This window comes from Podarcis tiliguerta, assembly GCF_965153285.1.
Source record: "Podarcis tiliguerta genome assembly, chromosome: 4".
In the NCBI taxonomy this organism is placed as follows: domain Eukaryota; kingdom Metazoa; phylum Chordata; class Lepidosauria; order Squamata; family Lacertidae; genus Podarcis; species Podarcis tiliguerta.
The window spans coordinates 81,058,997-81,075,054 of record NC_139537.1 but is presented as its reverse complement, the minus strand read 5'-3'; the positions used below and the strand labels follow the sequence as shown (position 1 = coordinate 81,075,054).

Genomic DNA, 16,058 nt, shown 5'->3' with positions numbered 1-16,058 from the left:
TATTATTCCTCTGTGTGTGCCTTTTTTCTGGTAGTCTAGAAAAACATGAACTAACTGAGAAGTTGTAGAGTGTCCTTAAATCAGCAAGGGGGGAAATACGTGAGGGGCTGCTTCACAGAGCTTGGCAATCCGTTCATGGAAACTGGTCAAGACCTTGATGTTATTGGCATCTGGGTCATTGCAGACAAAGAAATTCTTGAGAGGACAGCTTCCACAGAGAGAATTGGTAAAATAAAATAACATAAAAAAAATCTGTACAGCCCCTTTGTTGAGGAACAACTTGCTAACAGGAGCTTATACCCAGGAAAATGTCTTCTTTCAGTGCACCTGATGAGAAGAAGTAATAAGAAAACTACCTGAAGACTCTTTTTCAAGGCTTTTCCTGGTGAATCTGTGGTATGATATTAATATTGAGCTGTTCTTCAAACATGAGAATCATCTTTTTCCTCCTGTGCTCTCCAGCAACTATGATATATGTGCAGGCAACAAGTCAGAATTGGTACACCTTTTAGAGACACATGACCAGAATCTGCATAATTATTCAGGTTTCTGCAATGCCATAGAGCAACACAGCAAACATTGTGAAGCCACATAAACTATTGCTTCCAGCCGTCATCTGCAATGATACTGTGAAAAAGTCTGCAGTGGATTAACTTTGGTCTAGATACGGTACTTTAGCCCATCTACTAAGGCACAGGCAAAGGACAAAAAGGTATGGACCCTAAGAGTCAGGTCCTTCCAGATTGGGTTATTCCAAAGAATTGATAGCACGTTGTGAGAAATTTCACAAGCAGAGCTGCTTGGGATCTTTTCTGTAGGTTGCCTTGCACATTTTCAGGTAGCAACTCTTGTGGATTGCATCCAAAGTAGTAAGAATGCATTGGCTTCAATAATTGGACCAACTTGAACAAGCCATGAAGAAGTAGATATTTTCAGTCACCTTATGCTGAATCAGACCATTAACCAGGGCCGAATTTAGGTTTGATGAGGCCCTAAGCTACTGAAGGTAATGGGGCCCTTTATATGTCCAACTGTCCTTAGTCAACAACAAATTGTTACTGTTTTTTGTGTCGAATATATGCTATATGGTAATTTATGGACCTAATAGGTATCTAAAGCCATTTGCACAAAGTTTGCACCTGAAGGAGGCCATTTTGAGATTCCTCAGCCTTCTCTCTACATCTCACAACCAGCCCTTTTTAGGATCATATGATTCATTTGTCTCCTTGGTGGATTACTGAAAGAGTTTAATCCTTGTCCTGGCTCTCATCTTTCTGTTCTTTATACCTCATTGTTAATGGACACCCTCCAGTGGACACACCTGTCAGCTTGTGCCTCTGGGTCAAGGTGGTGGGGGAGAGGAAGTGGTGTGGTCAGGTTGCTTCATGTTAAAGAAAATAACATGTAACAATACAGTGTTGTGTGTTTACTATCAGATTCCTGTGAATAAGACACTGGTAACCTTGAGTCATGAGTGTTAATAGCCTGGGATATTCCAGTGGCCACATCGATTGGATGTATTTCTATAAGAATTGTTAGACGACCTTCCTTAAGTCTTGCAAATGGTGAGGAAATACTTGAAACTGGGCATGCCTCTAGTGAGCTCCTTCCAAGGAAAACCAAACCTAGTGTTTTGCCCCTTTGCTACTTGGAGAAGCCATCTGAGTACAGCAGTATAATTCCAGTACATCTTACCTATCTACCTATCCCAGTTGCTCCCAACATTGCGTCACAGGCTGGCATCATGAAGAATCCAGGATAAAGGCTACACATGCAGGAGGAAGTGTGGCAAGGATGTGAAGGAAATAAGTAGCTATCCTATCTTTAAAAGACATCTGAAGGCAGCCCCCTTTTAGGGAAGTTTTTAATATTTAATGCTGTATTGTTTTTAACACTTGAATTGGGAGCCGCCCAGAGTGGCTGGGGAAACTCAGCCAGATGGGCTGGGTATAAATTTTATTATTATTATTATTATTATTATTATTATTATTATTATTATATCAGAGGCATGGAGCAGCCTAAGCCCCCTAACACAATGATGTCCCTGTGTTCACCTTTTGCCTTTCCTCCATGAAAATAAAGCCTTGCTATTCATTCCGACAAGGTTAAATATTGTGGGCAGAACCCAAAGTGCTGACCATCGTATTTAGGTGGGCTCATTGCTCAGTGCAGATGCTTTGCTTGTAGAAGGTCCCTGTCATCTCCAGTTGAAAGGGTCAGATGGCACATGAGATAAAAGACCCCCGTCTGAGACCATAGTGGACAATGCTGAGCTGGGGTAACAAATAGTCTGATCTGGTGCAAGGAAGCTCTCTATGGTCCTCTGCTTCAAGCACAGCCAAGAATTTTGACAAGCCTTTTGTCCTTTCCCCTCTTTGAACTGCAGTCCTCTAAGCCTTCCCGGGAACTGCTTTTGCAGTGTGGGCTGCAGTTTGATAGCCCTGAGCTCGAAAGCACCCTTGGGTGATCTGAACTAGTGGCTTCATTCTTTGAATCCTAGATCCTCAGTAGTCAGTCCTGTTGAAATCATTGGATTTACGTTCCAACCCACAATGTTAAACACTGCGAAAGAAGTTTGGCAGCCAGCATTGTGGGTGTGTAGCCAGAAACAAAAATCGCATTGTGTTCTTCTTCAGCCAGTTTCTTATCCTGGGGTCTTTTGTGTCCTCGGTTGTTACTGGGCCCCATCCTTTGCACTTTAAATTAATGACAGTGAGTGCCTAAAATGCCTTTACTCCCTAGAGAGGCTGGATTACCTTTTAACACTTTTCATGGGCAAATTAGGCATGTCTTCGGTGCAATGGGCTTGCCTCCGTCTCCTTCACTCTCTGTCACTGAGAACGATCTAGAAGAAGAGGAGGTTGGCTTTGTAGATCTGTTTTTAAGGAAGAAAAAAGGGGACTAGGCAGATTCAGTGTTGGAAGGTGCTGATGATGGAATCCTGCCTATAGGTTTCTGGTTTTTTTATTAAAAAAAAAAGAGGAGAGAAGATCCAGGAAACTAGGACCTGCTGGGAACAGAACAACATTTGGTTCTTAACATTTAGAGCAAGTTTCAATTGGTTTTTATTGTGTTCCACTGTTACCCAAATGGATGTGGATAGTAGCAATCATAGCCACGTAAGTTGATGGCACCTGTGAAAGACAGATAAGAGACTCCCGCTGTGTGCATAATAGGGGCATATGTACTTTGTAAGTTGACACACAAAAATAGCTGTGGTGAGCAAGTTGGCCTTTAGAGCTGTTTAGTTTTCGTTTTTAAAAAAATAACACCTTACACACACAAGTGTTTGTTTATTCTTTTTATTGCAAATGACCCTTGGGACTGAAGGGGGGTGGTTTTTTAAATTTGCTAATTGCTAATTTACTTGTTTGAATCAAGCCGTGTCTACTTTTATTATTGTAGATTATATTGATCCTTGGCCACCATCTGCGTTTGTGCTTACTTTGTGTCTTGGTTTTGGTTGTAATTCCCTGGAACAATTATAGTTTAAAAGGGTTGAAAACAGTTATAAGTCTGATGGATTCAGTTCTAGCTTTGCTACTGATTGACTATCAAAGGAACTAAATCATCGACTTGGAGGGCCTTAGGGAGCAATCCTGTACCAAGAGCTTCTGGGTTTATGGGGAATTGAGGTTCGACAGCTGCAGTCATTCTTGGACCAGGAGATTACATCAAGGGTGGATTACTGCAATGTGGATTACTGCTTCCCTTGCGCTTCATCCAGAAGCTGCAGTTAGTGCAGAATGCTGCAGCACGATTGCTGACAGGAATGAGGTCTTGTAAGCATATCACACCTGTGCTCAGAAGTTGGCACTAGTTGCCAATCTGCCACTGGGCCAAGTTTATTTTATGGAATAAAATTAACGAGCAAGGCTAGGATTCAACAGCCCTCTGGCTGAACGTGGAGATTCCTGGTCCAGCCCAGGCCACACTGGTTTAATTCCCTCATCCTCAGCTTATCTGGAGATAACGCTCCCATATCTCCCCCATCCAGGTGCAGCCAGTACCCACTTGAGAGAGCAGAATCTGATGGATCTTAAGATGCTGTAAACCCCCCAAAAGGGTTGTGGTGGGACCAGAGGGACTTAGGCTGAATCCTAAGCCTATTCAGCGCAGTCTTGTGACTTGGCAACCAGGAGTAAGTTAAGCCAGAAGAAAAAAAGGCTGGTGTAACTTAAAACCCTATTTTGAAGTCTTGCTTTTCTTCTGCCAGGCTCAGACCAATTCAGCCAGCAATACTGAATGGACTTTGGATCTGGTGTTACTTTATGCTGGTGGGACGCAGGTGGCACTGCGGGTTAAACCACAGAGCCTCTTGGGCTTGCCGATCGGAAGGTCGGCGGTTCGAATCCCCGTGACGGGGTGAGCTCCCGTTGGTCGGTCCCTGCTCCTGCCAACCTAGCAGTTCGAAAGCGCGTCAAAGTGCAAGTAGATAAATAGGCACCACTCCGGCGGGAAGGTAAACAGCGTTTCCGTGTGCTGCTCTGGTTCGCCAGAAGTGGCCATGCTGGCCACATGACCCGGAAGCTGTACACCGGTTCCCTCGGCCAATAAAGCGAGATGAGCGCCGCAACCCCAGAGTCAGCCACGACTGGACCTAACGGTCAGGGGTCCCTTTACCTTTACCTTTATGTCAGCTTCTTGTGTATGGGGTTGCTCCCTTCATTTAATCAGCTATCAACGTACAACTTGCAAGTCATTACTCTGTCACCCTCAGCTTTGAGCTGCTGAATGGGAATACAATAAGCCCACAATTTACATGCATTTTACTTGTGCACATTCAGCTTTACACATTTGGCCAAAAGAAGAAGTTTTAATTAAAAGGGGCTGGGAAGGGGGCGGGCATCGGGGGAGAGACTTCGGCAATCTCACCTACCATTGCACCCAATGTCTCTTTGACCATACACGATTTTGGCATTAGCTACAATCCCCAGAACGTAACCCCCTCGTAAGTTACTGTAATACTACTAACGTACCTTACAGGGTTGTTGTCAGAATTACTGAGATGAGCATTATGCTGTTTGAGCCAGGATTGTGTTTTCAGGACTTTGCTGTGCACTCTTGAGACTAGGTTCTTTTTTCAAACAAATAACTGGAACTATGCATTCTTAATTCTGCACTGTTTTGTCACCTTGGTATTACGTGTGGTGCAGTTATTTCAGAGCGGGTACCACCTCAGTATCCTTATAACATGATCCAGAATATCCATCTTCATAACATGCTATTGGGGCTCAGTTCTGGAGCCTAATATGGTAGTTATTTTGCTTATTATGCCTGTAATTATTATTAAAAGGTTTCTGTAAAGAGTTAATTGCGAAGTATGTAGTAAACTCATGGGATATCGTATCATTCTTTTCCAGTTAATACAACTTGAGTATGATTTTCCATTTCTATAATTAAAAGCCCTGAAAAATTAATTACAATGAGAGACTGACTCTTGGGATAGATAGAAAGAAAGGGGAAGGATCCTTTTGATTGAGAATTGCTAATTGAGAATTTAGCAGCCTCGGGGATTTGATAAGCCATTGTTACATTGTACTTGGGAGTCGTTGTGCAATAGATAAAATAATATTTTATTAAATATGTGAGGATATTGCTTCATACTTGTTTCAGTTCTTGGATATGGGGGGTGGGTTGTTAAATGAATTTAAGTCATTTCAATACATTTCCCCCCTCAAAAATATATTTTCCATTTATTCAGTTGTGAAGTATGGCAATGCATTGCTATTACGGTTATCAGAACATGCTTTGCTTGGATCACACCAGGGCCAGTTTAGCTCAATATTCCAATAGCTTCCAGCTGGTTTTCCCATAGTTTTCCATAGTTTTCCAGCCAGATGCCCTTGGAAATCCACAATCAGGCTACAGAGATGATAGCCATCTCAAACTTATTCCAACCACCTGGTTATCAGGGGCATGTTAAATTGGAATAAAGAGGTTGCACTTAGCCAACCGGGCTTGTCGTCATTGATAGATCTAACCTACATGGATTTAACCAATGCAAATTACTCCAAAATGCAGGTGGTGAATGAAAATACAAAATGACTTTTGTTTATGACTATCAGCCTGTCGGTGACTTGTATTATTGTGTACTCTACATATGCAGTGGAAGCCATAGTTTAACATCATCAGCATGTTCACTAACCTTTCTGTCAGTTAACTTATTTTTTATGTCAAGTTTATAACATTTTGGTGGATAGCTCCGTGTCACGAAATCAGCCATGTCCATTCATATTAGATATAACTTATGTGGCAAAAATTAAACTGATGCGAGCAAGGACTGCGCAGCATTTGAATAGACTGGGCTATGTAGAATAGAAACAGAATTGCAGCTTTTGACAGAATCGAAACAACAGTACCATATATTCTGGATCCTCAGTTAATATCAGATTCATGTCCATTATTAGGTATTTTATTTGAAAATAGCATGGTGATACAAATGCATGTTTTCTTCATTTCTTCTTAGAAGCTAATGAAATGGTGAAATTGTTAAAAATGGGTGAGAGAGATTGTGGCACTTATCAGCTAACAATGTCTATGTATATCTAGTCAAGTAAGTCCAGTTGAATTAAATAGGACTTTTTCCTAAGTAAATGGGTATAGGGTGGGCGCCTAAATGGTATTTTTGTTGGGTTATATCAGGGGTTGCCAACCTGACATTTGTGGGCACCATGGTGCCCGTGAAAGATTTAATTGATGCCCCAGGGAGGTTCCCCAGTTTTGAGTTTGTTTGTTTTTTTAAAGAAAAAAACAGTTCTCTTAAAAATAAATTTGTGGGGCAAAATGTGCAGGTACCTTCTAAGCAATTTCTGTGAAATTAAGAGTGTGATATGCCATTTTCCATGGTACTGAGAAACGCTCCCCCTTGTTGTTAGGCGGCAACGCCATCAGTGTGTGTGTACAATCACTATTGTTTGATGTCCATAGTCAGGATATTGCTTACTTCCTGTAATAAGCATAAGGTTGTCAGTGTAATTCTCTCTCTAATTTTGAGTTATGCCATCCTCCCCCATGGCAGCCATTTTGTGACTGGCACCCCCAACACTCTCCCAAAAATTGAAATGTGTCCCTGGTCCAGAAAGGTTGGTGACTCCTGAGTTATAAGAAACATATCAATCTATATCAAAGAATTTGTACCTGGAAGTAATTGATATCCACTTACTTTCCCGGAGGGCTAAAGAGAATTGCCGTACTTAAATTCCATTGAAACCCAGGACTCTTACTCCCAAGTCTTACAGCTTTCCTTTTTTTAATTTCTCAACAAATTACTTGCCTCGGTCTCCGGTGTGAGAGTGCTTAGCTTTCTTTGAAAACAATTCAATAAAAGCAACTTTAATGAAATTGCACTTCTTCCAGATTGTGTCCTTCTCTGCTTTAAATGAAAAGATGTTTGGAAGAGCCCTTGATATTTGCAAACCGCAATGTCAGTATCATGGAGATTATTTACTTGATGAGTTAAAGGAAAGGTCATAGGGGTTAGGCCTAGTGGGAGGGGAGTGGTCTTGGTTAACTATTTAACCTATGGTAGTACTTCATCATTTTATGGTTGAGATCAATTATTCTAGGTCTTTGTCAGTCCTCTTTCGGTTTGTAGTTAGTCCTATCATTCCTTGAAAGGATTCCAGCACCCTTTTTTCTATATACATCATTTTTAAATTGATTATATTGTGACATCAAGCGGGAGAAAATAATTGAAGCCTACAGTTATAAGCAGACTTAGGTTCCATTTAAAATCAGGAAACTTAGCATCCAAGTAAATGTATGGAGGATGTTGTTAAAGTGCCACAAAAAAATAAACAAAGACTTTAGATTAAAACATTTGATTGGTGTTATTGTTTCAGCTCGGCTTCTCTGCTGCCTTGTTGTGCATCCTTTAAAACAACAGCAAGGTAACCAGTAATGTTTCATGGACCATTTATATTCTTATATCTCCAGTAAGAATAAACCTACCTATTTTAGCAGTTTATTTGCAGAGGGTCACTTGGAAGCCCCCCTTTTTCTCTCTTGCTACCGGTTTGGTTTTCCAGCAGGCAACTGCTCTGTGGTGTCACCGATCCCAATCTGTTCCTTTGAGATCCAGGGTTTGTCATTGCTGGGGTTAATTTTTAAAAATAGCATTAGTAACCCCTTTCCCCCAGTGTTTTTCTGTTGCTTGCACTGGACTGTGTACTTTCTCGGGCTTTTGTAATAGCTATTTTAATCATTGTAGGCAGTTTCAACCGGAGACACTGTCCTTAGTGCTGATTTCACTTACAGTCGGCTTGAACCTGTTTGTGCCCATCTGTTTTAGCAGAGTCAGTCTCTTATTTGCAGCAGAATATGAGGCTCATTATGGAGGCCATATTATGAACTGAATGGTGTTTCTAAGGTTGTGTTTTTAAAAGCTCAGGTTCCCCAAACCCTCAGAACCCAGCATCTAATCTTCCACTGAAACGATCTGATTGGCATTTTTAGATGGAAAAGGAGGCTGTGACATTGTTTTGCAAAAACAACAACTTCCAAGCAGTTGTTTGTTATAAGGGGGGAAAGCAGGAAAACCATATATATAAGGTGTGTGTTTGATATGTTGGTTGGCATGGTTTTGGTTTCTGTATCAACTTAATTAGAGAATGTTGCTAAATCCACACCATTTGGAGTTGCTAGATCAACTGCTGTGAAACATCTGGATATCAAACATGTTGCTTCCTTAATTGGCCACCAATTCCTTGAAATTAACTTTAGACTCGTGACGCTAAACTTTCTAGTAAATCTCTTTCAGATCAGCGCTTTATAGGCAGCTATCAAATGCTATGCCAGGCTCCTCTGCAATAATGAAGGAAATATGTGTTTTGAACATTGGATAAGCTGAACAAAAGCATTAAAGATGATTCAGTTTTTTATATATTACATCGTTTTTAACAATTACAATTGGAACTGGGGCCTTCTGTAATAAGTCTGTTTGTTTCTCTTCCTCTTGATATTTTTATTTCCCCATTTCAGATGGGCTTCTGTAGGTTCTTGCCACTTCAAAGGTCAGAAAGTCCCTCCTCTTTCCTCTTGCTTCACAATGCACACTAGGAGAGAGGCGGTTTCCTTTTCTGCATATTCCTCCTCTTGATCTGTGCGATATTGTGGTTGACCAGATTTAAAACACTACAGTATTTAGGATCCCTGCAGTGCCATTTTACGTATTTAGACCTGGAAAGTGCCCCTGGCAATAACTACCTGAATTTCTTTTAATTACATAATATAGCTGCATTTACTTCGGATTCTTTTTGACTGACGCTGTAAGGCAATTGTAACCATGGATGATGGGATTAAGTGCCTCTTGAAGTGACTTTAGCTTCTTGTGCGAACAAAGGGATAGAAGGGAACACTTAGCCCCTTTTTGAGTAAGCAGCTTTCTCCCCCCTCCACCACCAGCATATAAAAGAAATACAATTAACAAACATTATCCCCAGAGGTAAATTGAAATGTACATGCAGACAAGAGCTGCTCTTGACTGCAATTAGACATATATGATCTGAGGTATTTTAGCCATTCATTGTTGCTAATTCTGTGAGAAACAAGCCATTGGAACAAAACGATTAAAATGTTAGGCCAATAACTTGGGTTATTAGTCTGCAAAAATCAGCATTTTCTGCAGCTCTGAATAGTCTGATTCTCTAGTTGGCTCACTTGCGTGTGTGCCCAAGACTTGTTGGTGTTTGTTACAAACCATTTAAATGTTCTTCTTCTTTTTCATACGAGAGAGTTACGTAAATGGGGGCATTTTATAATTTCATGTCATTGCCAATGCCTGGGGAATCTCTGAAAGTGGCAGGGGCAGTCAGAGAGAACCTGGAACAAGATGCACCATCTTCCCTTGGCTATGACTTAACTACAGAATGAAAATGCGTTACTCAAAACCAGCAAGTAGGTGCTTAATTTGAGCACTTCCCACAGGTTGCAGAACCCAGCTCTTCTAAGCAAAAAGTCTGAGGTACTGAAGTGCATAATTTTGAAGTTGCCAAAGCAGCAAAGTCCTGGTTATAGAGATGGAGAGTCGGGGGGGGGGGGACAAGTCAGTGTCCTAGGGCAGGGGTCTGCAACCTTTAAGACAAAAAGAGCCACTTGGACCCATTTCCAAAGGAACAAAAAACTGGGAGCCGCAAAACTCGTCATTATAAAAATAACTTTTTTGTCACTTTTTTATTATTTGTTTGTTTGACCCCTCAGAATTACTCCTCCGCATAGAAATAAGTGTTAAATTAACAAGTTACCTTTTTGCGTGTGTGTTCTTCACTCCCCTTCAAAATAGTGACCAGCGTACACACCCCCTTTCAATGCAGTGACCAGCATACATGCCCCTTACAATGTAGCGGGCGGGCAGGCAGGTGACGTCGGGACGGTGCGTGACTAACGCACGCACTGCCCCCATGCAACGTCACAGCCAGTACAGCGCCCGCCACAGTGGGGAGTGTTGGGGCGCACAATGCGCCTCCTCCGCTCGCTAGCATCCGCCCTGGAGCCGCGGCAAAGGTGTAAAAGAGCCACATGCGGCTCCGGAGGCGCGGGTTGCAGACCCCAGTCCTAGGGACTGGCTATAAACCCATCATCCTGAGAAACTTCAGGAGAAGAGACTTGGGTGGGGATATGGGTAAAACAAAACTATTCCCCTTAATTTGCCCAATGATCACATCTGTGGCCCTGTAATGCTTTCTGTCTTCAGTGGAGGAGATCAGAAGATTTCAAATTCCTGAGATGGTGACTCTAGGTCATGGTTGGCATTTATTTGTTTGTTTGCAAAAATGTTTATATACTGCTGTGTCATAAAAAAATCTAGCGGTTTACAACAATATAAAGATAAAACCAAACAATAAAATCATAATCAGTTAAGACCAAGTTAAAAGTAAAAATAATTAAAAGCAAGCATCAGTTGACCATTGCTGGGGGTGTATTTTTAATTGCCTGCAGAGACATGGCAGAAAGGTTTTCAGCAGATGCCTGCTGAATTTCTATTGGCAGGGTGTTCCACAGGACTGGGCTGATGACATTAAAGGCTCATTCCCCATTGTTGTCAAACAAACCTCACCAACTCAGGCAACGTCCAAAGGTGCTCCTGCAGAGGATCTCAGTAATTGAGCTGAATGATAAGAGTTCAGGCGGTCCTTGAGATATCCTGGACCCATATTGCTCTGGGCTTTGTAAATGGGCAGATGGGCAGCAGTGGCATCACATGTCCTTGGCCAGTGTTAGCTGTCACATTTACAGGTCAATCCTTCCAGCATGTCTACTGGAAGTCAGCTCCATCATAATTCAGTGGTGCTCACTTGCAGGAAATGTGTGTGCAGTCTCAATTAGTCATCAGCTTGAACTCAAAGAACAATGGCTTATACTGAGTCAGAGCATTGGTCCTGCCAGCTCAGTGTTGTCCACTCTGAGCTAGCAGCAGTTCTTCAGCACTGGCCTTGACTGGAGGTGTCAAAAGTTGAACCAGGGACCTTGTGTATGCAAGGCAGGCCCTCTGCCACTGAGCTATGGGCCTTCCGTGACACAGTGACATCAACTTCATGAGAGCTACGCCATTTTTTCTTACACTAGCCATCAAAGTTGGTGGGCATCACTGCATTCTCTGTAGGTGACTTCCATAACTTAACTACGTGCTGTTTGAAGAAGTGCTGTATGAGACATATGCTTAGCGTGATACGATTCTGAATCCAGGACTTTGTTTTGATTACCAGCACTGAACTGAGTGTCCTTCCACACACACAAATTATTCATTGTCATCCCCACCTCCAACCCTGCTTTCTTGATTTCAACAAAGTGATATAAAGTGTGTGTATTTTTTTGTTCCCATGGTTAATCAACTGGGTGTCAGAAATGTTTGCTGATCTACATCACACCACCTGGGATTTACCTTTTGGCTACCCTTACCCTTGGAGTTAGGGACACAGGTGGCGCTGTGGGCTAAGCCATAGAGCCTAGGGCTTGCCGATCAGAAGGTTGGCAGTTCAAATCCCCGCAACAGGGTGAGCTCCCGTTGTTCGGTCCCTGCTCCTGCCCACTTAGCAGTTCGAAAGCACACCAGTGCAAGTAAATAAATAGGTACTGCTCTGGCAGGAAGGTAAACGGCGTTTCCGTGCACTGCTCTGGTTCGCCAAAAGCGGCTTAGTCCTGCTGGCCACATGACCCGGAAGCTGTACGCCGGCTCCCTCGGCCAATAAAGCGAGATGAGTGCCGCAACCCCAGAGTCGGTCACGACTGGACCCTTTACCTTTACTTACCCTTGGAGTTAAGGCGGCATGCAGATGTTAACAAAGTAAGCCATTCTTCTCAGTAATTAAAGTGGCAGTGGAACTTCTTGAAAGCGTCTAAGAAGTACAGCCTGAGATTAATAGAACTCTCATCTTTTTTTTTACAGGAGGAGTCCTTTTCTACCTTTTTCTGCTCCTAAGCCTGGTTATCGCCTGACACCATCTCGTAGCTACATACCCCGAAGGGCTGTTCTCTACGTGCCAGCTGACGATGAGAGGAAGATACGGAAAATCTCATCTGTCGATGTGGATTGTGCTGTGCTGGATTGTGAAGATGGTGTTGCTATAAATAGGAAGGTAAGCAATACATTCTCCATCATGTTACATGGGATTATTCTATCACGCAATATAGCTGTGCATAGAAATCAAGCCATTTCACACAAATTTATGTCCTGGTGCTGTCAGCTCTGTTTCCAATTGCAAGCAGTACTTGGAAGGCTGTTGTATGGGAGCATATCAATGCAGATCTCGCAATTCAGTTGCACATTGGCATGTGCTCATATCGCTGCTGATCTTCAGAAATGCTTAAATGCAGGCAAAGGCTCATTATGACCCCCTCTCTTGTGTTTTTTTGTGATCTTGACCCTGGTTCAGACTATCAGAGAATGCCCACATGAAGTGTGACAGAAAAGTCAAGCCTGGGGTTTGTCTAAGACACATGCACCAACTGGGGTAGCAGCAAATTGTTGTCGTTTTTAAATAGCCATCATACTGCTAAGACGCTAATTTTGAATCGGTGGTTTCTTTTGCTGCAGGAATATAAACCGAGATATGTGGAGCTGTGGCTTTTTAGTATGCTTATTTCTCTCCCAACTCTCCCTTTTCCCGAGTGAAAATAGTCTTTTCTCCTGTTGCAGAGTGTGTCCATTTCCGTATGTCATCCTTTCTTTCTTCTTCCAGAGTGGATTGAATAGAGGCTTCATTGTTCGTTCCTTTAGGGATCAAACTGTTGCTCTTATTAGAATGCTTTCTAGGGCAGCATCGTCTTCTATTGTTAACACTTCAATCCTTTAAAGCAGCAGAAAGGATTCTTTACAGCTCCTAGATAAGGTCAACACGGCAATATTTCTGCCCGAGTCCTTACTTTGGTGCTAAATGAATTGCTGGTTGCTTCGCATTGGGCCTAGGGAGTAAAAACTCAGCACTGTGGCATTATGGTCCTGAGACGGATGAGCCCAGCAAGCTCCAAGTACAGAGTTATCACATTTAATAAAGCAAATTACCTTTTAAATAGTTATTATCTCTGGGAGTGTATCTCCCCATAGGAACTGACCCAGACCCTACAATCACCATCTGAGGCCCTTCTTTGTGTGCCTCCAGAGGGTGACAACATCAGAACAGGCCTTTTCTGAGGTGACTTGCCATTTGTGGAATGCTCTCCCCAGGGAGGCTCGCCGGGCGTTTTCATTACATACGGTATCTTTAGGCGCCAGGCGAAAACATTTCTCTATGGCGAGGCCTTTGGTTTATGAACATTCTATGACCTTTTAAATTTGTTAGTGGGAGGGGGCTTATTGGTTTGTTTCTGTTTTATGACGTATTTTGCGTCCTCATTTTGAATTTTTATGTTTGACCCACACTGTGATCTTCAGATGAAGGGCTGTATACAAATTTAATTAATAATAATACATGCAATCAGGTGTGTGGTCTACAGTGGTACCTTGGGTTACAGATGCTTCAGGTTACAGACTCTGCTACCCAGAAATAGTACCGCAGGTTAAGAACTTTGCTTCAGGATGAGAACAGAAATTGTGCGGCGGCAGCGGGAGCCCCCATTAGCTATAGTGGTATCTTAAGAACAGTTTCAGGTTAACAACGGACCTCCAGAACGAAGTAAGTTCCTAACCTGAGTTACCACTGTATAGGGAAGGACAGATAGCAGCCCACTAAGCAAGGACAAGTTTTTTAGAACCATACCTGTCAACCTGTTAGGAAACCCAACCAACCAGCAGAATTTTGCCGGCACTTGGGGCTTGCTTGCTACTTCCAGATAATGGGTGGCATTCAGCTAAGTGTGCTGTCTTTCTCTTGCAAGTTGTTATTATTATTATTATTATTATTATTATTATTATTATTATTATTTTATTACAAGACAATAAATAACAATCATTGCAAAAACCAAAGTGATATCCCTCCTCCCCCTTGGCTCCCAAATAAAAAATGCAAGAACATTTTGTCAAAGGCAAATAAATGAGTACCAAATCTCAATAAAATCATTATGTTCTTGTTGTCCATCAACCCTAGCTGGCAGGACCGGTGGTCAAGGATGATGGGAATTGTAGTCCCAAAACAGTCCCAAGCAAGACCCAAGTTTGGGAAACCCTGATTTAAAGCCTCTACTTGTTTGTAGGTTTTATTCATAGTAGTCCCATTGAAATTAATACACATGAGGAAGTCAGGACCATTCGTTTCAAAAGCCCTACTCTGAGTAAAATCTAGCTGAGTATTACCCTCTGTTCCAGAAATGAAAAACTGGCTCTGTTCTTCCAGTGCATGTTACTGACAATCAGGTAAACTACTAGCGCTGGGGAAGCCAATATGGTGCCTTCTAGATGTTGATGAACAACCACTTCCATCAACCCCAGCAGGGCCAATAGATGATGGGAATTGTAGTCCAGCAACATCTGCAAGGGACCATGTTGACTACCCCTGCCCTACTAGAGCCAGTCGGGAGCTGTAAGTAGAGCCACACCAAGGATGGAGAACCTGACGCCCTCCAAAGACTGCCGCTCCTATTATCCCAGACCATTGGCCTTGTTGGGTAAGGCTGATTGGGGTTAGAATGCAGCAGCATCTGGAGGTCCAAAGCAGTGGCGTAGCGTGGGTTGTCAGCACCCGGGGCAAGGCAAGTAATTTGCGCCCCCTAACCCGTGGATTTGCGCCCCCTAACCCTAACCCCCAGATGTTGCGCCCGGTGCGGCCGGCCCCCCTGCACCCCCCATGCTACGCCACTGGTCCAAAGGCTCCCCATCTCTGCCTTACACCACCCGCTATCTTAACGTGGAGCCCTCCAATGTCTCGTTTCTTATCCCTGGCTCATGAAGGGGAATGCGTATAGCAGGCATGAGATAAAATCATAAACTGGGTCAGTTGTGATATATGTAAGAGAAAATGCAGGCAAGCTCATTCCGAGCTTTATCAGCATCAATAGGAAAAAGCTGCGGTGGGCTTTGTAAATCTCTGGCTACCTCAATTAAAGCCAACCGTTTCCCTGCATTATGTGATGATAATCTGTTTATAACAAAGCCAAATGCTTGGGATTTGTCAATGCATCAGGTATTTCTCTGGGCCCATAGTGAGAATTTCAACGAGCACTTCACAACGAGAGTCACTGATAACTGGAGGGGTTTTCTTTTTTTAACAAGATCTTTGTTTTATTTATTATAAATTAGTGCAGCAGCTAATTGTACCTTTCTACGGGGAGAAAGCTAGCTGAGCAGAAGATAGAGAATGATTAAACCTACACAGACACATGGTGCGGTAACATCGCTCCGAACGATATAGAAAATTGGAATGGGAGCAGGACTTTCCCAGGTCTCTTGCTATTATTAAAAGCAGCTTGGGGAAATTTCTTCAATCCGATTTGGGGAATCGAAGTCTCAGCAAAGTGAACCATATCGGCAAACACTGCAACGCTTTTTTTGATCCATGAAGAGTTCTGTTGAATATATGTTTTCACATAGGTTGTAAAGTGTTTTCATGACCTTATTAATCCCTGCATGGCCTTAGAAAGCGCACCATTCCTGATTGGTAATGCTGACAATAAATGTTTGGTGGGTT

The 16,058-nt window shown here is 42.6% G+C and overlaps 1 protein-coding gene across 2 annotated transcripts in view; it reads left to right on the top strand.

Moving 5' to 3' along the window:
- CLYBL (citramalyl-CoA lyase) overlaps positions 1 to 16,058 on the top strand; it is a 186,767-nt gene that overhangs the window by 97,141 nt on the left and 73,568 nt on the right. The window contains exon 2 of one of the 2 annotated variants that reach the window (XM_083438048.1): positions 12,386 to 12,575. In XM_083438048.1, coding sequence (XP_083294174.1) covers positions 12,386 to 12,575 — 190 coding nt within the window. The remainder of the gene's footprint in view (positions 1 to 12,385; positions 12,576 to 16,058) is intronic. The other variant, XM_083438049.1, reaches the window with a different exon arrangement.